We start from the raw sequence: 23,226 nt of genomic DNA on the forward strand, positions 1-23,226 counted from the left end.
CAATGACCTTCCTTAGATCACAAGATCGGGAGTGAGGATATTTATTTACAATTGCACAATATTCAGTTCCATATGCAATGGCTCAGTAAATGAAGCAGCCCACGCCTGTATGCAGCAAGACCAAGACAACCGTCAGGCAACTCCAGGGATGCTGCCTGACCCACTGACTTATTCCAGCACTTGTGTCTTTTTATGTAAACCAGCATCTGCAGTTCCTTGTTTCTGCAACCATCAGGCATGGCTGATAAGTGGCACTTAACATTCACACTACATCAGTGCCAGGTACTGACCATTTATTATAGTAACAAATCTAACCACCTACCATTAAATTTAAATTAATTACCATCCCCAGACTACCATATCCTTGGTGCCATCCTTGACCAGAACCATAAATGAACCAGACATACAAATATTGTAGCTATAAAAGCAGATCAGAGGCTGGACATGCTGCAATTTAAATCTCTATCCACAAAGCCTTACCAAGGCTGACATTGAACAAAGAGTGTGATGGAATACTCTTCACTTGCCTGCATGAATACAGCTCCATAAACATTCAAGAGGATATCATCCAGGAGGTAGCAGCCTGCTTGATTCAAACCCCATCCACCACCTTACTCTCTCCACACTGGTGCACTGTGGCTACAATACATATCAGTCACAAAATGAACTGCAGTTACTCAAGTTACACCAACATTACCTCCCAAAAATATAACCTTCATCACAACAAAGATCAAGGGCATCTGGTGCATGAGAATGCTACCATCTTTCCCCTCCAAGTCACAGATCATCCTGACATGGGGAATATATCCTTATTCTTTCAATGTCACCAAATCTATACATTGGAACTTCCTGTCCAACCACTTTGTTGGAGCATTTTCATAGAAGGACTTTGGAAACAGGAGAAGGTTGCTCATCACTACATACAATGCAGATCATTAGTAATGGCCATTAAATCCCCCCCCCCCCCCTCCCCACCCCCCAAAAAAATACTCTCATCTACAACAATAAAATTTAAGAAGTTACCACTTTGTAATGTGTTGCCAGTATCAATTTTCAAGTATTCCTCTGCCATCGACAATTGAAGCAGTTTTCAAGTCAACTGGCTAGTCACTCTCCACAGATTAACACTAAAGTGTAAATTAGTCTTATTTTTAAATGCAGGTGCACATGTTAAAAAAATGTTGGTTGTTATGTTTCTTGTGCATGTAATCGGACAAGGATTTCAAACCATGAGTATATTGTTTTTAAATACAATAAAAAGCAGTAACTGTAGGGAGACCTGATATATTCTTAATAAAAAACATTCTGGAGTAACTCAGTGAGTCAGGCAGCATCTTTGGAAAACATGGATAGGTGACGATTGTGTTCAGGGGTGGCGGGGGAAATAGAGAAAGCATGACAAGTGGAGGGGCAGAACTAAGCCTGGCAAGTGATAAGTGGATACAGGTAAGGGGGAGCGGGGGGATGGATAGGGGAAGAGTTGGAAAAAGTCCAGAGATGAAAAGACAGGAGGTGTGTGATAAAGCGAGAAGAATTTCAAATTGTGAAGCCAAAGGGGGGGGGGGGGGGGGGGGGGGAGGGACCCAAAGTTTTAGGTGTTACCTAAAATTGGAGAATTCCATGTTTATACAGTTGGGTTAAGATACTCGTGGAATATGAGGTGCTGTACTGCCAGTTCATGTTACTCTGGCAATGGAGGCAACCCAGCCCAGTATGTGAACAGGAAGCCAGGTTCTTTCCTCTGCAGCCACAGGAGATTTAACACCTGTCACTATACCTCCTCCCTCACATCCATCCAAGAAATCCCAGCAGTCCTTGCACGTGAGACAGAGGTTCACATGCCCCTTCTCAGTCCTCATAGACGGCATCCCGTGTTCTTGATGTTGCCTCCTTACGAGAACAAGGGTAGATCCGGCGACTGTTTCACTGAACTCTTGCACTCGGTCTGTGAATACCTACTGAATCTCTCAATTGCTAACCATTTTAACTCTTCTCCTTCCCCCACTGACCTCTCCACCCTCCATTGTCAGAGTTTGACTGCACGCAAACTGGAGGAATATCATCTCATATTTTGCATGTGTAGTTTACAATCTCATGGCATGAACACGCAATTCTGTAATTTCAAGTAATTTACCCCCCCCATCCCCTCCTTTATAACTTCTATTCTTACCTCACACCATCTCTAGCCTTTGTCCAACCATCTTCCTGTCAAAAATTCCCCTAACCTATATCCACCTATCACTTGCCAGGCTTTCCCCGTCCCTCCTCTCTTCCAGCTTTCTTCCCCCTCCCCTAACCACAATCAGTCTGAAAAAGGGTCCCAACCCAAACTGTCTCCTATCCATGTTCTGCAGAGATGCTACCTTATCCGTTGAGTTACTCCAGCCTTTTTTTGTAAGCCTGCTTCGGCAGTTTCTTGTTTCTATACATTCCTATCTACATTTTACTGCTACTTATATTTCTTTTTCAACACTTCATTCTTTGTATTCTTATCATCCACCTCAGTTTGCTAATTTAGCACAATTCAGCACTCAGAGCACCAGCTTAGCATTATGTCCACATAGCATTATGTCCAAATGGTCATTCCTTACGCCACAGTCAAAATAGAGAAACGTTGTGGAGGATGTAATTGAATATAAAAATCGCCCTCTCATTATCCAAGTATAAGTAGTTCTAATAGGACAATGATGTTTTACGTTCTTTCATTGGGGTTGTAATATTCCCTCTACTCACCCCATCGGATCTCAACATGGACCATAGTTTAGATACAATTTATAACTGTGATATATAGGAAAGAACTGCAGATGCTTGTTTAAACTGAAGATAGACACACAATGCTGGGGTAACTCAGCGGGACAGACAGCATCTATGGTGAGAAGGAATGGGTGACGTTTTGGGTCAAGACCCTTCCTTCAGACTATGATCCTTGCTTGGCTATTTCAGTAAAGGACATTGATGACAATCACATTCTGCCACTAATGTACAAAGCAAACGTGCCCAAGATAAATACAATTAATAGTGATGAAGAGAAAGTAATTTATATTAAAGGTATCAGTTTCCCCCTTTCACTACCACAATAGCAATCTCTTTATATAGAATTCTGCCTACAATTCACTTCAACAAAGTAATTTTATATTTAGATGCACAAAAATGTATCCTTTTAAGTAAAGTATTTTACTCACTGTCCATTTCCATCTTGAATATCCACTGCGGTGTAGAGATCAGTATTACCTATTAGGAGCCGTAGGCACTCTGAGTGGCCATTTGTTGCTGAAAAATAATCATAACAAAAAGCACAAAATGGCACATTATTTTCAATAATACCCAAGTAATTTCACAATTCTGTTAATGAAATATGGTATAATAAAACTAGGGTATTATCTTGGCTTGAGTCATGTCCCTCGCTGGCAGTGGCCAGAGGCAGTAACAGAAAAAGGTCCAATTATTTCCCCAAACCTTTGATGGCCAACAAATATTATCTCGAAGTCCACAACCATCTAAACACTTCGCAGATGCAGTGGCTTGTAATCTATATCAGGTGGCTCAACAGGTAACATAAAGCTTCTGGTCCATTTGCCACGCCTCAATGAGCAAAGCTGCAAGCAGAAGCAGTTTACCACCACCAAGTACAAGACTAGCTTGACCGGATTATCAAGCATCGCCATCACAATCTGGCAAGAGCACATTATCTGTAGGAGGTAGACAAAAATGCTGGAGAAACTCAGCGGGTGAGGCAGGATCTATGGAGCGAAGGAAATAAGCAACGTTTAGGGTCGAGACCCTTCTTCAGACTGATGTGAGGTTGGGAGGGGGGGGTGGGCGGGAAGAAGAAAGGAAGAGGCGGAGACAGTGGGCTGAGGGAGAGCTGAGAAGGGAAGGAGAAAGCAGGGACTACCTGAAATTAGAAAAGTCAATTTTCATACTGCTGGGGTGCAAACTCCCCAAGCGAAATATGAGGTGCTGCTCCTCTGACTTACGGTGGTCCTCACTCTGGCCATGGAGCAGGCCCAGGACAGAAAGGTCAGATTTGGAATGGGGAGTTGAAGTGCTGAGCCACCGGGAGATCAGGTAGGTTAATGCGAACCGAGCGGAAGTGTTGGGCGAAGCGATCACCACGCCTACGCTTGATCTCACCGATGTAGAGCAGCTGACATCTAGAGTAGCGGATGCAATAGATGAGGTTGGAGGAGATGCAGGTGAACCTCTGCCGCATCTGGAAAGACTGCTTGGGTCCTTGAATGGAGTCAAGGGGGGAGGTAAAGCGACAAGTGTAGCATTTCCTGCGGTTGCAAGAGAAAGTGCCAGGAGAGGGGGTGGTTTGGGTGGAAAGGGACGAATTGACCAGGGAGTTATGGAGGGAGCGGTCTCTGCGGAAAGCAGACAGGGGAGAAGATGGGAAGATGTGGCCAGTGGTGGGATCCTGTTGGAGGTGTCGAAAACGTCAGAGGATTATTTGTTGTATTGGACGGCTGGAAGGGTGGAAGGCGAGGACAAGGGGGACTCTGCCCTTGTTACGAGTGGGGGAATGGGGAGTGAGAGCAGAGTTACAGGGTATAGAAGAAACCCTGGTGAAAGCCTCATCTATAATAGAAGAGGGGTACCCCCGTTCTCTGAAGAATGAGGACATCTCTGATGACCTGGTGTGGAACATCTCATCCTGGGTGCAGATGTGGCGTAGACGGAGGAATTGGGAGTAGGGGATGGAGCCCTTACAGGAAGCAGGATGGGAAGAAGTGTAGTCCAGATAGCCATGGGAGTCAGTGGGTTTATAGTGGATGTCGGTCAGAAGTCTATCGCCTGCGATGGAGAGAGTGAGGTCAAGAAATGATAGGGAAATGTCGGAAATGGTCCAGGCGTGTTTGAGTGCCGGATGGAAGTTAGTGGTGAAATGGATGAAGTCAGTGAGTTGTGTGTGGGTGCAGGAGGTAGCACCAAAGCAGTCGTCGAGGTAGAGTTTGGGGATGGGGCCCTGGTGCGCCTCGAACAAAGATTGTTCGACGTACCGTACAAAGAGGCAGGCATAGCTAGGGCCCATGCGTGTGCCCATAGCTACGCCTTGTATTTGGAGGAAATGGGAGGAGTCAAACAAAAAGTTATTAAGGGTGAGGACCAGCTCCGCTAGGCGGAGGAAAGTATCAGTAGAAATAGAGGGCTTTAAGACCCTCCTGGTGGGGGATGGAGGTGTAGCATGACTGGACATCCATATTGAAGATGAGGGAATGGGGGCCTAGAAAACGGAAGTCCTGGAGTAGACGAAGAGAGTGTGAGGTGTCTTGAACATAGGTAGGGAGAGATTTAACCAGGGGGGATAGGATGGAGTTGAGGTATGTGGAAATAAGTTCAGTAGGACACGAACAGGCAGAAACAATATGTCTGCTAGGGCAGTCAGGTTTGTGGATTTTGGGGAGAAGGTAAAAGCGGGCCGTGCGGGGCTTGGGAACGATGAGGTTGGAGGCTTGGGAGGGCAGGGAGCCGGAGGTGATGAAGTCAGTGATGGTGCTAGAGATAATGGCCTGGTGCTCGTCTGTGGGGTCATGGTCCAAGGATAAATAGGAGGAGGTGTCTGGCAGTTGGCGCATGGCCTTAGCCTTGTAGAGATCAGCACGCCAGACTACCACGGCACCTCCCTTGTCGGCACGTTTGATCACCCAGTCTGGGTTGTTGTAGAGTGAGTGGAGGGCTGTACGTTCAGGGGGAGGAGAGGTTAGAGTGAGACAGGGGAATGGAGAAGTTGAGGCGGTTGATGTCCCGCCAGCAGTTTAAAATAAAAAGGTCTAAAGCCGGTAGATGGCCATGAGGGGGAGTCCAAGAGGAGGCGGTTCGTTAGAGACGGGAGAAGGGGTCACCACTGGGGGGGGGCGAGGACTCCTTCCCGTGGAGGCGACGGAAGAAGAGCTCCACATCGTGGCGGACGAGGAACTCATTGAGGTGCGGACGGAGGGGAACAAAGGTGAGGCGTCTGCTGAGGACAGACCATTCGGGATCAAAGAGGGGGAGGTCAGGGGGGATGGTGAACACATGGCAGGGATAGGGGTTGGGGCCGGAGGAAGGCAGGTGAGTGGACTGAGGCCGAGGCGATGTCTGGTGGGCGGCCAGGGAGGAAGGGGGTATGAGGACTATAGTGTGGGTGGGGAAGAGCTGGGGTCACATGGTTTGAGGGAGAATGGGAAGACCCAGTGGGTTAGGGGGACTAGCACTAGGACCCAGCACAGTCAGAGCCCGTGATGTCAGAGTCTGCAGCGTGGAGACTTCAGGCCCGGTGCTGAGCTTGGCACTCAGGTAAGGTCAGATTCAGATTCAACTTTAATTGGCATTGTCAGTGTACTGTACAGAGACAACAAAATGCAGTAAGGTGACAGCTGCGGCCTGCTGGAGAGCGGTGGAGTGGCGAGGATCGGGAGAGTTGATGATGTATAGGAAAGAAGCATAGAAGGTCCTGGTCAGCGGATGAACGGTAATTGTGACATTATATCTGTAGGATATACTGCCACAATTACCAGGCCTGTTAATTCTAACTGAGCTAATCTGCTACATTAAAAAAAGCAACATTCAGAAATAATACTCTGAGCTCCCTCACTCCCATCTTAAAAGGCTGCTTCATTTAAATAACAGGTTTCTGATTACATTGGTAAGAATTCAAATCTCCTTAACCAAATTTTAGGCAAGTCGGACAAGTTACTACTTTCTGAAAACCCTCCAGTCCCATTTAAAAGTTATTTGATGAAAACAGCTACAGATAACCCACCTAAAATAATGATGGAGATTATATATTACCATTCACAATGGCAATTATATTGAATTTCCCAAAATAGAAAGGTCAATGGTTTCTCAAAAAGAGACCAATTAAAGAACTTAATTGTTTTGTATCTCTATTCCAACAAAATTTACACTTAAACTAGATCTTAAACAATCAGTGAGGATAGATGCAGGGCTGCCAACTCTCACGTATTGAGCGTGAGACTCGTGCATTTCGACAAATTCTCACGCTCTCATGCTGATCACAAATTTCTCACGCTCTGTCGTGAGAAATTTTGTGATCAACGAGAATTTAAAAACTCATATCAAGTGCATGAGCCGCGGGTGTTGGAGAGCCGGGGCTGAGGGAGGGATGGAAACAGAAGCAGCGGCGGGGACAGATGCGGACAGGGAGCCGGGGCTGCCGATTGTTTGCCGGGCTGGCGAGTCGCTCGCTGCAGCTCCAGCCATGGAGCAGCCTCAGTGCAAGAGTCCTGGGCCGTCGGAGGCGCCGGAAGCATTGCGCCGCTGCCGTGAGAGTCTCTGGGCCGAATTCGCCCTGGTGACCGGCATGGACCAGGCAGCCGTCTCTGGAGAGAAGGAATGGGTGACGTTTCTGGTCGTGACCCTTCCAAGTCACCCATTCCTTCTCTCCAGAGATACTGCCTGTCCCGCTGAGTTGCTCCAGCTTTTTGTGTCTCTCTTCGGTTTAAACCAGCATCTGCAGTTCCTTCTCACACAATGAGACCCAACAAGACGACTTTGAAGCTAGTACCACTCGGGTGGGGGAGGGACGGAGAGGGGATGTTAAATAAATCGATATTCATACTCAATCGGGGAAATTAGTTAATATCTGTCTTTAAATTGATATTTTGTTCATCTTTAAATGTAAGTCTTGGATTCAAGAGTTCAAGAGAGTTTTATTGTCATGTATCGCGGGAACAAATAAGCAAAGGCAAGATGGTAAATATAAACTACAAATTAACTTCAGAAAATGAAACTTGTAAAGATGAACTTTGCCCTTCACTTTACAAAAAATAACCTCAGGGATTATGCAGTAAATTCCATTCAAATACTCTGCAACCTTGGGATAATATTGTTCATGTTCAAATCCGATAGGTAAGTCTTGATTTGTTCAACATTATAATTAGTTCAAAGATACAGCATGGAAACAGGCCCTTCGGCCCCTCGAGTCCGTGCCGACCATCAATCACCCGTTCACACTGGTTTGACGTTATCCCACTTTCTCATCCACTCCATACACATCATCGGGCAATTTACAGAGGGCCAATTAACCTACGAACCCGCACGTCTTTGGGATGTGAGAGAAAAACGGAGCACCCGGAGGAAACCCACGCGATCACAGGGAGAACGTGCAAACTCCACACAGACAGTACCCGAGACCACGATCAAACCCGGGTCACTGGTGCTGTGGGGCATTAATTGTAATGCTAATACTTGAGCTTCCGCTGATGTGCCGAGGTGATTACCCAATATTGCTGATTATTAATCCATTGTATTATTGATTATATATGTTGCGCCCGTTCTCCTTTATCTGTACATTGTGAACGGCTTGCTTGCATTTACCGGATAGCACGCAACGAAAGGGACTAGTTTTACTAGCATTCACCTGCGACACCTCGCGACAACCTCCAACAGCAAAAATTGTTGCCACTGTCGCTTTTAGTCGCCCAAAAGATCGCCTAAGTGGGACAGGCCCTTCAGGGTGCAGCTCGGTGCATCCTGGAGGACAACCAGTGGCTGCTGGAAGTAGGTAGCAAGCACTGGGTAGAAAGTGGAAGATAGTGGCCTTCAAATGGGGGTGGTTGGAGAAAGCACCCTGCTTGCCTGCTAGATTTTCACTGACTGTAACTGCTGGAAAAATGTTCCCGATGTTGGGGGAGTTCAGAACTAGGGGTCACAGTTTAAGAATAAAGGGTAGGCCAGTCAGGACTGAGATGAGGACAAACTTTCTTCACACAGAGAGTTGTGAATCTGTGGAATTCTCTGCCACAGAAGTAAGTGGAAGCCAATTCACTGGATGTTTTCAAGAGAGTTACATTTAGCTCTTGGGGCTCGTGAAATCAAGGGATATGGGGAAAAAACAGGAAAAAGGTACTGATTTTAGATGAACAGCCATGATCATATTGAATGGCAGTGCTGGCTCGAAGGGCAGAATGGCCTATTCCTGCACCTATTTTCAGTGTTTCTATGCTTGAGTATATGGCAATAAAACTTGACCACGATTTTGAAGCATTCATGCATGGTGTAGCCATAGAGTAATACACTGTAAAAAGAGTCCCTTCGACCCAACTTGCCCACACCCGCCAACATGTTCCAGCTATACTACCTGCTTTTGGTCCATATACCTCCAAACCTGTCATATCCATGTATCAGTCTAACTGTTTCTTAAATGTTGGGATGCCTCAACTACCTCACCTGGCACCTTGTTCCATACACCCACCGCCCATAAAAAGTTACCTCTTAAAAATACTTCAATCAAGAAACATTGAAATCATACTTCTATAATTCACTAAAACATGATTTTAATACATCAAATTTCAAAAAGTCCCAACCATGGGAGTGGGGACACCCCCCCTCCCACACCGTCCCTCCACTTGCTAACTCCACTCCCTCGCCGGGTATCCCCAAGGCGAGTGATCAGTGATCGCTCAGCCCCCCCACTTTCAAAAACGCTCCGTGGCCCCTGGTTCAGACAGAGAGCACTGCCAGATGTGAGCGGGAAACTGAGGCAAGTTGTCCGTGATGTCTGGATCCCAATGCTCAGCGCTTCGTGTTTCGGAGTTGGCTAATGTTATTGATTTGTAATTAGTTGACAAAACCTTAATTTATTAATCTGGAATATCCAGGGGGATGGGATAAGAGTAATATTAAAATGACATGCAAGGTGTCAGGCTGTCTGTCACAACATACAGCCCTGATAACCCATTATTTCCTTCAGTTAAATATTGGGAAGGTAGCACTATTGTCATTTGCCACTCAACTATTATGTTTGTTTACCTATTGACTATTCCCCACTGATTATTTCTAACCCCCCCCCCAAATTCCTTTGACAGGTTGAATAGAAACGTCCACAATCTCGTTGTTTTATTAATTGAACATGTAGATGAACATCCTCAAGGAGTGTAATCAGATGGAAACTGATTCAGATGCGATGTTTTAGAGCGTGTTCAAAGAAGGGGCATATTTTAAAGGAGTGACAGAGATACTTGCAGGGGAATGTGTGAGGAGGTTATTATTTGTCTTTAGTTTTAGCTTGAACCAGGACACCTGAATGTTCAAAGTTTAATATACTAATTGTGCTGATACTGACTCCAACCAACCACGTAATGAATATCATCCATTCCGGAGGTTTTATTTTTCTGATGCCATTTAAACATCACTTGGATTTCAATCACTTCAATGTAAAAGTAATTGGGAATGGGGAGCATTGGAACAAAAATTTGCCCTCGTTACATATTAACTGTAATATAATGATGTCTGAATGTTGGTATGTGAAATCAAAACAAAGATCTTTTTTTTAAATCATTTTTGTGTTATGAATACCACAGAAAATATTATGCAGCCAATGGATGTAGCAAATTTTGTTATACAAAATTTGGTCTGTGAAGTGCCCCATAAAAGATTACCACATTAGATAAGCACCTGTGGACTTGAACGTAATAAGTTAAGTCCAGGGGGTCAGATATGGGGCTTTATGTGTGGGCCAGATATATTGTCAGTGCAGAAGTTCTCCTCCTCCCTCCGAAGACAGTTATACAACCTCCTCTCTAACTGCTTCCCTTCTGTGATTCCCCCTTCCCTCCAACTCTACGACCACATCCTAACCCAGACCCGATCACCACCGGAAATTGGAGGAGCAGCACCTCATATTCCACCTGGGCAGTTTGCACCCTAGCGGCATAAACATTTACTTCTCAAATTTCCGGTAGCCCTTGCTGTCTCCTCCCCGTCTCAGCTCTCCCTCAGCCCTCATCTTCCTTTCTCCTTTCTTCTCCCCCCCCCCCCCCCCCCCCCCCCCCCCCACATCGGCCTGAAGAAGGGTTTCGGCCCAAAACTTTGCCTATTTCCTTCGCTCCATAGATGCTGCTGCACCCGCTGAGTTTCTCCAGCACTTTTGCCTACTATCAGAAGGCAAGTCACTTGTCGCAGGATACTCTTGTACACACAGCTGGTTCAAGTGGGTTTCTGGTCCATGGTGGCCCTCAGATCATTGAGGGAAAAGGATTGGGAAATTCATTTGCGAAAGGAACAGAAGTAGGCCATTCAGTCCATCAAATCTACTCCACCATTCAATCATGGCTTATCTTTGACACCCTTACTAATCAAGAATCTGTCACTTTCCATTTTTAAAATACCCACGGACGGCCCCCACAGCTGTCTGTGGCAATGAATTCCATAAATTCACCACCCTCTGACCAAAGGAATTCTTCCTTATGTCCTTTTTAAAGTATGTCCTTTTATTCTGAGGCTCTTCCCTGTTTCTACACTCTCAAACTAGTGGAAACATTCTCTCCACATTCACTCTATCCAGGCCTTTCACTATTTGGTAAGTTTCAATGAGGTCGTCTCCTCTCATCCTTCCAAACTCCAGTGAGAACAGGCCCAGAGGCATCAAACACTCATCATATGTTTGATCAATCATCCCCGGGATTATTCTCGTAAACTTCCTCAGGACCCTCTCCTATGCCAGCACATCCCTCATCGGATATGGGGCCTAAAACTGCTCAAAATACTCGAAATGCGGTCCAACCAGTGCCTTTTAAAGCCTCAGCATTACATCCCTGTTTTTATATGTTACTGCATTTTCTTTCTTTTGTTGGAGATGGTCATTGTCTGATACATTTATGATCTGCCAAATATTCCATGCCTGAAAATTGTCTGAATCTGGAGCAAAAAACAAAATGATGGAAGAACTCAGTAGGCCAGACATCGCCTGTAGTGGGAGATGGGCAGACAACTGTTTGGATCAAGAGGCTTGTTTAGACTGGAGTAGAGAGGAAAGGCCAATAAATAGACAATAGACAATAGGTGCAGGCATAGGCCATTCGGCCCTTTGGGCCAGCACCACCATTCAATGTGATCATGGCTGATCATCCCCAATCAGTACCCCGTTCCTGCCTTCTCCCCATATCCCCTGCCTCCGCTATTTTTAAGAGCCCTATCTAGCATTCTCTTGAAAGCATCCAGAGAACCTGCCTCCACCGCCTTCTGAGGCAGAGAATTCCACAGACTCACCACTCTATGTGAGAAAAAGTGTTTCCTCGTCTCCGTTCTAAATGGCTTACTCCTTATTCTTAAACGGTGGCCCCTGGATCTGGACTCCCCCAACATCAGGAACATGTTTCCTGCCTCTAGCGTGTCCAAACCCTTAACAATCTTATATGTTTCAATGAGATTCCCTCTCATCCTTCTAAACTCCAGAGTGTACAAGCCCAATTGCTCCATTCTCTCAGAATATGACAGTCCCGCCATCCCGGGAATTAACCTTGTAAATCTACGCTTCACTTCCTCAATAGCAAGAATGTCCTTCCTCAAATTAGGGGACCAAAACTGCACACAATACTCCAGGTGTGGTCTCACTAGGGCTCTGTACAACTGCAGAAGGACCTCTTTGCTCCTATATTCGATTCCTCTTGTTATAAAAGCCAACATGCCATTCGCTTTCTTCACTGCCTGCTGTACCTGCATGCTTACTTTCATAGACTGATGTACAAGGACCCCCAGATCCCGTTGTACTTCCTCTTTTCCCAACTTGACGCCATTTAGATAGCAATCTGCCTTCCTGTTTTTGCTACCAAAGTGGATAACCTCACATTTATCCGCATTAAACTTCATCTGACATGCATCTGCCCACTTCCCCAACCTGTACAAGTCATCCTGCATTCTCATAGCATCCTCCTCACAGTTTACACTGCCACCCAGCTTTGTGTCATCTGCAAATTTGCCAATGTTACTTTGAATCCCTTCATCCAAATCATTGATGTATATTGTAAATAGCTGCGGTCCCAGCACCGAGCCTTGCGGTACCCCACTAGTCACTGCCTGCCATTCTGAAAGGGACCCGTTAATCCCTGCTCTTTGTTTCCTGTCTGCCAACCACTTCTCTATCCATGTCAGCACTTTCCCCCAATACCATGTGCCCTAATTTTGCCCACTAATCTCCTATTTGGGACCTTATCAAATGCTATAAGGTTTGATAATATATAAAGGTGGGCAAAGGGGAGGGGCAAATATAATGCAAATATATAAAATGCAAATATAAAGGGGGGCAAAGGGGAGGGGTGGGGCACTTCACTCCGGAAGTGGCGGCGCTGCCCTGCAGCTGCGGCTCGCCTGCAGTCCGTTTGTCTTTTCTTTTTTTGTTTTCTTTTGTCCTGTTGTTTCAGTTTATTTTAGTTGTGTATATGTGTGGGGGGGGGGGGGGTGGGAGAAACTTGTTTTTAATCTCTTCCTTCGGGGGGATGCAACCTTTTCTTGTCATATCCCCCGTCTCCGTCTGCGCTGAGGCCTAATGGTGGAGCTGGCGGCCTCCAACTGGGACCGACCTCGAGGCTCCGGAGGCAGAGCCAGGACTTATCAACTTCGGGGCTGTGGTGGCGTTGCAGCGGCGGCGACCCGACCTCGGAGCCTCGGTCGCGGTCCCAGTGGACGGCCGTGGGCCCAGTGGACGACATCGTCGGGAGCTCACAGGTCCCAGGTTGGTGACTAGTTCTCCGGAGCTCCCGCACCAACAGCTTCGTCTGTTGGACTGGAGGGCGAAAGCTTCGACCGGGCCGCGGAGTTTGGACCGGCCCGTTCGCGGAGCTCGGATTCAGCCGCGGGACTTACCATCACCCGGTGGGGTCACAACATCGGAAGCCTGGATCGCCTCAACGCAGAGGGAGAACAAGGAGGGAAGAGACAAGGACTCTAAGACTTTTGCCTTCCATCACAGTGAGGAGGGCCTGGTGGACTCACTGTGGTGGATGTTAAATCTGTGTTTATTGTGTGTTTTGTTATTTTATTCTATCTTATGACTGCAAGGCAGAAAATTTCGTTCAGACTGAAAAGTCTGAATGACAATAAAGGATACTTTAAACAACTGGTAAGTGATAGATGAATTCAGGTGAGATGGAGTGATTGGCAGATGGGTGGAGATAGGAACAAAGGCCGGCGGTGAAATGTAAAACCAGTGGTTGTTGGAAGGGAACCGAGGTGGTGGGGGGAGGTAATGGTCCCGGTACCACCTCTCTCTCTCCTCTATTCAGTGGCCCCAGCACTCCATCCAGGCGAGAGAGAGGTTTACTTGCACCTCTCTAACTCTGTCGACTGCATTTGATGTGCCCAATGTGGCCTCCACTGTGTCAAGTTGACTAAGCATAGACCAGGTGACCATTTCACTGAATACTTATATTCAGGACTTCCCGATTGCTAACCATTTAAATTCCCCTTTCCAATTATCTACCAACCTTTCTGTCCTCAGCCTCCTCCACTGATAGAGTGAAGCCACATGTAAACTAGAAGAACAGCACCTCACATTCCACTTTGGTAACCTAAACCCATCACATGAGGTTGTGGAGGAATTTTTTGGACTTTGTTTTCTCCCCAACTGATAAAAAGCTTCCACGATTCCATTTTGCCTCATTTGCCCAAGTTTTGTGAGTAATAGGTAGGTAAATGATGTGCATGATGCAGCAGATCTAAATGAAATACACTTTATATGATATAAACATCTCTTTCCTGTGCTACTTACTGGGAACTTGCAATATTATCCCACAATTGTCGACGTTGCATGAATGATTAAAAATCTAGGACGTTGACTTTACTCAATTTAAATACATCGATCATTAAATAATAACAAACCTGCAGCATGAATTGGAGTTCTTTTTGTCACAAAATCTTTAACAAGAATAGATGCTCCCTGATTGATCAATACATCCACACACTCCACATGGCCTTTGAAAGCTGCTAGGTCCAAAGGTGTCCGTCCGTTATTATTTCTCACATCCAAATCTAAGAGGGACTGCACCAGTACCTCTAAAGCTTGATGGTGACCGTGATAAGCCTGCAATAGTGATAATAGTTGCTTTTAGAAAACAATGCCTTTTCAACAGATTTTTAAAATATCAAACCTGCATCTAAAAACATTATATAACAAATCAAAGATGAAAAATTATTACAAATGCATAGATTTTTGCAGTTATTAACAGTAAAGCTTCTTCAAACAATATAATAGTTTATTCTTACTACATTCCTACACAGTAGCAGATCAATTTTAATTTTCCTATGACATATGAAAGGTGGTTTTATAAATGCTTTAAATTAGAGAATAATACATATTGACAGCGCTTTTCACATCCAATATAACAAAAACTCAGGGAGATGAAAGCAATCACAGCTCACAAAGTGTGAAGGTGCATTCTGAAAGAAATATAATAAACTTAGATTAGGTGCAGGACAGATTTGTGGCCACTGAGCATCAGTAGTTACGATGATTTAAGTTAGAGTATTTATATAGAGTATTTATATACATTCATAAATATTTCCTACTTACTGCCAAATGTAATGGACTGATCGGCGCTCTGTTATCAGAATCATTTAGCATATCTGTACCTGAAGTTTCCATCAACTGACAAAATAGGAAAGATACTTCAGAAAATTATAGCATTTATGCAGCTGACACAAGCTCTTGAATTACATTTTTATTATCAGATATTAAAATGTCCAAGCTAATAGATGTCCCTCGATGTTCAATTTACAATATTCCATTACAATGGGGCACACATTCTACATATACCAATCGTTTTACTATAATGAACAATTCCTAATGTTAAAGGGCAGAGATAAAGTTAAAAAAAATATTTTTCACAAGTAACATCAATCAATAAAGATTGCTATCCACTATACTGGTAGTTGCTGCGAACACACTGCTGTTCACACAGACCACTGAGGTACCCATTGAAAGAAGCTGATATAATTGGCTAGTGATATAACTGGCCATCATGCATCAAAGATTTTCAGATTGACCTTTTTTTGCATTTCCTCCAGGAGTGATCGGAATCATCAGTTGGGAAATGTTTTACATCAGTAGTTTATATATGGCAAAGCAGAACAATAATGCTTATAATAAATTATTTTTGAAAACAATGCCTTTCCATTCTATTCTACCTATTGGCTGAATGGAGGTACCAATGTAAAGTATGTATTACAACATTTGGTAAAAAATGCAAGATAAATATGCTGCCTTTATCATTCTATAAATAAAAAGGAATGGACAGACCAACAGAAATTTAATGTATTAACAAGAATGACTAACTCAGTAAACTATTGATCGCAGATTTTAAATGAAAATAATATAGATCTTCCTCATGTATCGAAGGGATTAAGCTCCTTTTCACTATGCAAAAAATCACATTGAAAGAGGTATAGTAAACACAGCTTTCATGAAGGCATACCGATTGCCATTGACCGATTGCCATTCAGTAAACTACTGAATCACCTCCCAGTAAAGATGCAGTAAATCCAACTCAAACTGCACTTTCTCCAACAAGCGAGAATTTTCAGTCAGTGATCCACTGGCCATTGTTGGCAGGGGGTTGAGCACAGGTGACTCTAAGTCCCCTCACCCCACCCCTCCACCCCACATTTTAAATAATTTTACTTCACTGACTGAATCTTATGAACATGATCAAAAGATTGTTTTAAATATTACTGATTTTCATGGACTTGCATTTGAAAAGCAGGCTCCAAATGTCTTCCAATCCTTCGATGTGATGCATAACACCTTTGTTAAATGTCAAATTAAATAAAAAATCTTTGCTCCAACGAAAGGTTCAGTGAAGGTTTGCTGCCCAGTGGAGACTTGTACATTTTGCTAAGTTTTAAAAGGTATAGCATATAAATTGATACTATTACCATACAAAGTGCAAAATGAATAACATACCACATCCAAAGGAGTTTCATTTGCAATCTGGAAGAATTTAAAAGGAAATCAAATGTATAATACAGCGCAACTCAAATTTCAACTCAAATCAATTATTTGCACTTTAAAAATGGAGTGAATTGGAATATCAATGCATACAAAATAGTTTTCAGGCCCATATAACTTGCTAAACAGTAATCAATATTTAAAGGGCATTTAGATGGATCCATGAACAGGCATGGGGTAGAGGGCAACAGACCATGTAGGCAGATGGGATTAATTTAGTTTAGCGTGACATCATGGTCAGCACAGACAGTAGGCCGAAATGCCTTCTGTGCTATACTGGTCAATTCACTAGGACACAACTACCCACATGCAGTTAATATTGAAATATCAAGCTTGCAGTAATTTATTCATCAATCCTACTGCAAAATCTGCTTTCATGTAATTGTTTGAAAACACTACTAATCTGTTAGCCCCTTAGTTATTAACAAGACATTTAAAATAAATAAAAGAACAAATTAATTGCCCAAGCTTCAGATCATTTGATTATAAACTTTGCTGTGAATGTGGCCACAGCTTGGTCTCTTTCCCATTATTGGGGAACAAGAATGTGGCTTCTTGCACCATTACAGATTTAAAAACTAATCTGGAAAGGCCTTTACTGCCTGCAGTGCAGATTACTGGATGAATCTTTAAACTAAAACCCAACTTGCAAATAGATGTTAAAAAGGTCCTGGTAATTATTGCCAGGAGTTCTTCTGACCTCTTGGCCACTGTTCCATGCTCAACTTGCAAAATCAAAAATAAATTGACTAATCAAGTCATAATCTTTCAAACATCTGTAAAAAGGAGGCGACGCACAAGGGTCAGAAAATTTAAAATGTTACAACCAATATAAAACAAGATTGCAAGAATAAACATAACTGTAGATCAGTTTTACATCAAAATACATCAATTGTAGTTTGATTAGGGAAAATTAGCACAGATTTGCTAAAGGTAAATCATGTTTGACAAATTTGACCAATTTTTAAAATGAAGTAACAGAGAGGTCAGTGAGGTTGACATGATGTATATTGATTTTCAAAAGACATTCAGTGCTGCATAATCGGCTTATCATCAAATATACTGTGGAACTAGAATGGCATTAGAAGCAGGGGTAGAAAACTGGTAAAGTGATAGAAAACAAAGCAGTACTGAAAGCAATTTTTTTAGGGAGGGAACCCAGTGATGTACCCCAGGGATCGAGTGGGAATCACTGTATTTCTTAATGTATATCAATAACGAATAAACAGGTACAAATTTCCAAATTTATAAATCACGCAAAATCTTCAAACATAGCAACCCACAGTATAGTAAACCTTTAAGCATAGTATATCTTAAGAATTTAAACACAGTCTGGTGAGAATGGCAGGTAAAATATAAATCAGAAGGTACATATCTTTAAGACCTCTAAGTTATAAATTATCACATTCCAGTGGGAAGAACGAGAAGTAGCAGTATAAACTACAGAGCACATTGATGCAGGGCAGAGATCAAAAACATATTTACATATATATTATCAAAATTGACTAGGCAGATTGCAAAGGCAGTTTAAAAAAAGCACAAGAATTCCTGGGCATTATAAAACGAGGCATAGAGTATGAGAACAAAGTAGTCATGATGAAGCTGTCGGTCATACTTAAAAGTATTGTGCTCAATTCTCAGCATTCTTTAGGAAAGATATAAAGCTTCAATGGATGTGCCAAGAGCTTCTAGAATGATTCCAGAAATGAGTGACTTTGTTATGTGAAGAGGCCAGGTAAGATAGTCTGATCTATTCAGAACAGGTAAAGAGGGGGTCCGATAGAGGTATTGAAAACCAGGAAGGGTTTCTACAGAAAGGGAAGAGAGTCAAGAATCAAGAGTGTTTCATTGTCAGATATCCCGGATGGGACAATGAAATTCTTACTTGCTGCAGCACAACAGAATATGTGAATATGTAAACATAGTACATAACGGGGGAAGAGGAAAAAAGAAAAAGTTCAATAAATATAGTACAATAATAATATAGTCTTTTGCAGTTCAGAGCTCAGAGTTTATTCGTTGTTCTGTTTGATAGCCTGATGGCTGTAGGGAAGAAGCTGTTCCTGAACCTGGACATTAGTCTTCCAGCTCCAGTACCTTCTTCCTGATGGCAATGGTGAGATGAGTGTGTGGCCAGGATGGTGTGGGTTCTTGATGATTTTGGCTGCCTTTTTGAGGCAGCGACTACGATAGATCCTTTCGACAGTGGGGAGGTCAAAGCCAGTGATGGACTGGGCAGTGGTCACAACTTTTTGTAGTCTTTTTCGGACATTCAAGTTGCCTGAACGTTCAAGTTGCCGAACCAGGCCACGATGCAACCAGCCAGAATGCTCTCTACCATGCGCCTGTAGAAGTTTAGGAGAATCCTCTTCGACATGCCGAATCTCCGTAATCTTCTCAGGAAATAGAGTCGCTGATGTGCCTTCTTTATAATTGCATCGGTGTGCTGGGTTCAGGAGAGTTCTTCAGAAATATGCACGCCCAGGAATTTGAAGTCATTGACGCTCTCCACCATCGTTCCATTGATATGAACAGGATTGTGGGTCCTCATCCTTCCCCTGCCAAAGTCCACAATCAGTTCCTTGGTCTTACTGATGTTGAGAGCCAGGTTGTTGTGCTGGCACCATTAATGGTCCCCATTAAATCTGAGCTGAAGAATCTCCCCAGTGCTGAAACCTGTGCTTTTATGGAATCTAACCCAATAACTGGAGTTCAAAATTAATTTATTATTGCTTCTATTATAACTATTAAAATCATTTAACAAGGCACGAAAACATATAAAATTAAATACACTTACAAGTTCAAGACATAATCGATGTCCATAGGCAGCAGCATAATGGACCGCATTGTAGCCCTGTTTATCTCGAATTCCAGGATTGGCATCATTTCGAAGTAGGTATTCCAGGCACCTGCAGATAGTTAAGAGCAGCAGCAATTTGGAATACCTTTGAATGAACAGCAAGAATATTCAAAGAAGTACATTTTTAGTTGAGAAGCAAAATAGTACAGGTGTTGGAAATCAGATCTAAAAATAGGAAATTGCAGAAAATACTGAGGCAATAGTGGAGAGAAACAGGTAATGTTTTAGACTGATGACCTTTAAGTAGACTTTTGTATTAATAATATTAAATGCATTAGAAAGTGATGTCAGAAGTCAGAGTGCTTACGTAAGCGTTTCATGCAATTCAGGCAAATAGCTCATGTAAGCATTCTGATAACCACTGCTGGCAAAAATGGTTTAACTATGTTTGATTATTGAGGAATAAATTGCTGTAAATGAGAGAAACTATGAGCTGAATATTTTGTGCCATAGTGGACAATCACCTTTCCCTCCATCCAGACTGTATTTTCTAAGTTACGTTACTGCATTGATGGATTCAATGTCTATCCCTTTAATTTACGGAGTGATAATCAGCCATTTGTCAATTTTGCTTGCCATTCTGAAAATGACGGAAATTTGCACACATGATTGACTGTTGGAAGACAGAATCAGGTTGGATTCCAATTTCTTCTGTAAATCTGCTGTCATTGACAGCTGAAATTGTGTATTGCAGAGAACAGCTCAAGTGAGCTGCTGCAAATCCAAATGCATTAACTGTACCTCAGTATGTAATTCTGCTTTCAATTCTAATCCCAATAAATTTGCAAAAATGTATTGGTTACAAGTCTGCACGAATATCTACAGGCCAGTTCTTTAATAGCATTTTAATAATATAATAATTTTTTTTAACTGCAGAGAAAAGTTAGTGTTGGGCAAAAGAGGGAAAGCCTGTGAAAGGTCGAGAGATTGAATGACACGGAATTGTGTTGTAAACCGAGGGAAGGAGGTGAAAGTTTGTTAATTGCAGGTGATTTATTTGGAGACGGTATAAAGAGCCAATTCAAAAGAGGAGAAAGAAGGAAAAAGAACAAGGCTGGAACTGTGAACTATAAACCGGAGAAGTAAAACACTGTAGATGCTGGATACTGAAATAGAAAATTGCTGGAAATACTCAAGGTTGGGAAGCTTCTATGGAAAGAGTTAACTTTTGTTAATCCTTTCAGAGTTGGGTCGAGAAAGCCAGCGTAAACCAGCATCTTGCAGTTCTTTCCTACATATGAGGCCAAGGCCAACTCTTACCTGCCTGCACATAATCCATAACCCTCCATTCCTTGCATATCCATATATCTGTCCAAACGTCACTTAAATGCCACTATTGTAACTGCCTCCACCACCACCCAGGTACTTTCCACCCTCTACGTAAAAAATACTTCCCTCACACATGTTATATTTTGACCCTCTCACCATAAAGCTATTAGTTGATCTAAACTAGTAAAGCTAGTATTTGATATTTCCATCCTGGGGAAAAAGGTTCTGACTGTCTGCCCTATCTATGCCTCTCATAATTTTAAAAACAAAGTGGTCAGATGTTACTTATAACAGTCAGAAATATTGAGATGTGGCATGGATCAGATGCAAATTATCTTACCAAAACTGGGACATGGAGCCTCTTGCTCCTCCTTCGTGAAAAATAATTTTCTTTTGTGCTAAATTTTACAACTTTCAGATATTTTCCATTCTTCTGTTGCATTATATCAGTTTGACAAGTTTTTCACTTAGATACCAATCCTATAGTTTATATAAAGTAAATAATAATCCAACATTTAAAACTATAGGATCTTGACTGCAAAGGAAAGGTTTGGATATAATTTTGTTTGACTAACTCCCTAGCCATTACTTACCTTTAAAAATGCGGATTGATACATTTATTTCTTTGAAGTTTTGAAAGTTCTTAACCACGGGCATCTTTTGAAAAGATCTGTGCCCTCAGAGCAGCGGGACTGTCGCCAACATGAAAGCAGATCCAGTGACAGGGGGGGAAAGGCGCAACACTAATCCTCTTGGGAACCAATTTGCAGCTGACAAGACTCTAAATGTACTCGCTGCACATCAAGTCACAAGTCAAACTTTTTATTCGAAGAGATACAATGGAATCATTAATAAAATGTATGGGCATACTGAGAGTGTAAGGGCCAGGAGAAAGATGGGATTGTTTAGAAGGACAAAGAGAGTGAAAACATGTGCTGCGGCAGGGGGAGGGGAGGAGCGAAATGCGAGAACGAACACAGAAAACAGTGCAAAGCCAAACAAGCCATATACCAAAACGGCATGGGGAGAGCACCCATATAGAAAGATGGATCAAGTTTAACCAGCTGTTAGACCTAAATATTCTTAACCTCTCCCTTTTTATGTCTACACCATGTTTTCTCCCACAATATGCATTCACCCTCTTGACGATGAACAGAAATGACGACAGGTACTGTTCAGCGATCATAAGTCTATGGGAGAATAACTGCAACAATTAGAATGAATGCATAATATGAGCTAGAAATCAGGCCACTTTCTATTTGCACTGTCTCTCCATATAGTCAATCCATTCTACAGTCAATGATGAATTTAATGCAGCTCACACACAAACTCTGTAGGAATGATAAGTGCCTGTTATATTCAGTTGACCATGTGACACCACTGTTGACATGAGCCAGGCCATTCAATAATATTATTGTTGCTTGCTGAAAATATTCCCTGTGACTTTTTTGCTGACAACACGTAATTATTATCCTGTGGACTGAAAATACTTTGCTAAACAAAGCTTGCCTTGCAAAATTTATACATATTTTTGAACTTAACCATGACAAGGAGGCATTGCTGGCAAGGCAGCGATCATAATCCATCCCGATTCCCTCAAGAATATGACGTTGAGCTGTACAACTGAACTGTCGAACACAGAAAACATCACCGACACCGCTGCGCGGTAGGAATTTACAACATATTGGCTCAGTAATGAAAATAGTATGGCAAAATATTTCCAACTTACAATGGTGAGCGAGTGTAAAACATGTGCGTCGGGAGACCACATACCAGTTTTCATTCATGGGTCGGCAATGAAGAATTAGCCACCTCAATGAAGAATTAGCCACCGAGGGGTGTTAACATCTCGGAGGGCATGTCCTGGGCCCAGCAAATAGATGTAATCAAGAGAAGGCAGTCACTTGAAAGTCACTGAATACTCTAATAGACTTTTACATGTAGAAACTATCTTGACTGGCTGCATCGTAGCCTGGTATGCCAATTCCAATGTAACAGAATGCAAGAGGCTGCAGAGAGTAGGGGACTAAGCTCGGTCCATCACGGGCACAGTCCTCCCCATCATTTAATGCATCTAAATGAGGCACTGCCTCAAGGTAGTGGCATCTATCATCAAAGATCCCCACTATCTGGGCCTTGGCCCCTTCTTGCTGTCACCAGTGGGCAGGAGTTAAAGACTGAAATCTCACACCACTGTGTTCAGAAATGTTTCCTACAACTATCAGAGTCTTGAACTTACACAACTGGAATATTACCTCAGCTAAAGAATACTCTGGACTGTCTCTTGTCTCATGGCTGTTTTCTAAATCTGGATTTCCGGATGTAGTTTTTCTTTTCAATGCCTTGTATAACTTACGACGTTTTTGTGTGT

The 23,226-nt window shown here is 42.9% G+C and overlaps 1 protein-coding gene and 1 long non-coding RNA gene across 7 annotated transcripts in view; one reads left to right on the forward strand and one right to left on the reverse strand.

Annotated features, from left to right (window-relative positions):
- ankrd28 (ankyrin repeat domain 28) overlaps positions 1-23,226 on the reverse strand; it is a 210,697-nt gene that overhangs the window by 30,211 nt on the left and 157,260 nt on the right. For all 6 annotated transcript variants that reach the window (XM_033050798.1, XM_033050785.1, XM_033050777.1 and 3 more), the window contains 5 exons: positions 19,524-19,635; positions 16,682-16,708; positions 15,293-15,367; positions 14,602-14,803; positions 3,183-3,270 (listed from right to left, as the gene is read on the reverse strand). In XM_033050798.1, coding sequence (XP_032906689.1) covers positions 3,183-3,270; positions 14,602-14,803; positions 15,293-15,367; positions 16,682-16,708; positions 19,524-19,635 — 504 coding nt within the window. The remainder of the gene's footprint in view (positions 1-3,182; positions 3,271-14,601; positions 14,804-15,292; positions 15,368-16,681; positions 16,709-19,523; positions 19,636-23,226) is intronic.
- LOC116991845 lies at positions 200-22,645 on the forward strand. Its single transcript, XR_004416918.1, has 3 exons — positions 200-218; positions 12,682-12,685; positions 22,497-22,645. It is a non-coding gene; the product is annotated as an uncharacterized LOC116991845 (long non-coding RNA).

Source organism: Amblyraja radiata, chromosome 2, assembly GCF_010909765.2.
Source record: "Amblyraja radiata isolate CabotCenter1 chromosome 2, sAmbRad1.1.pri, whole genome shotgun sequence".
Classification (NCBI taxonomy): domain Eukaryota; kingdom Metazoa; phylum Chordata; class Chondrichthyes; order Rajiformes; family Rajidae; genus Amblyraja; species Amblyraja radiata.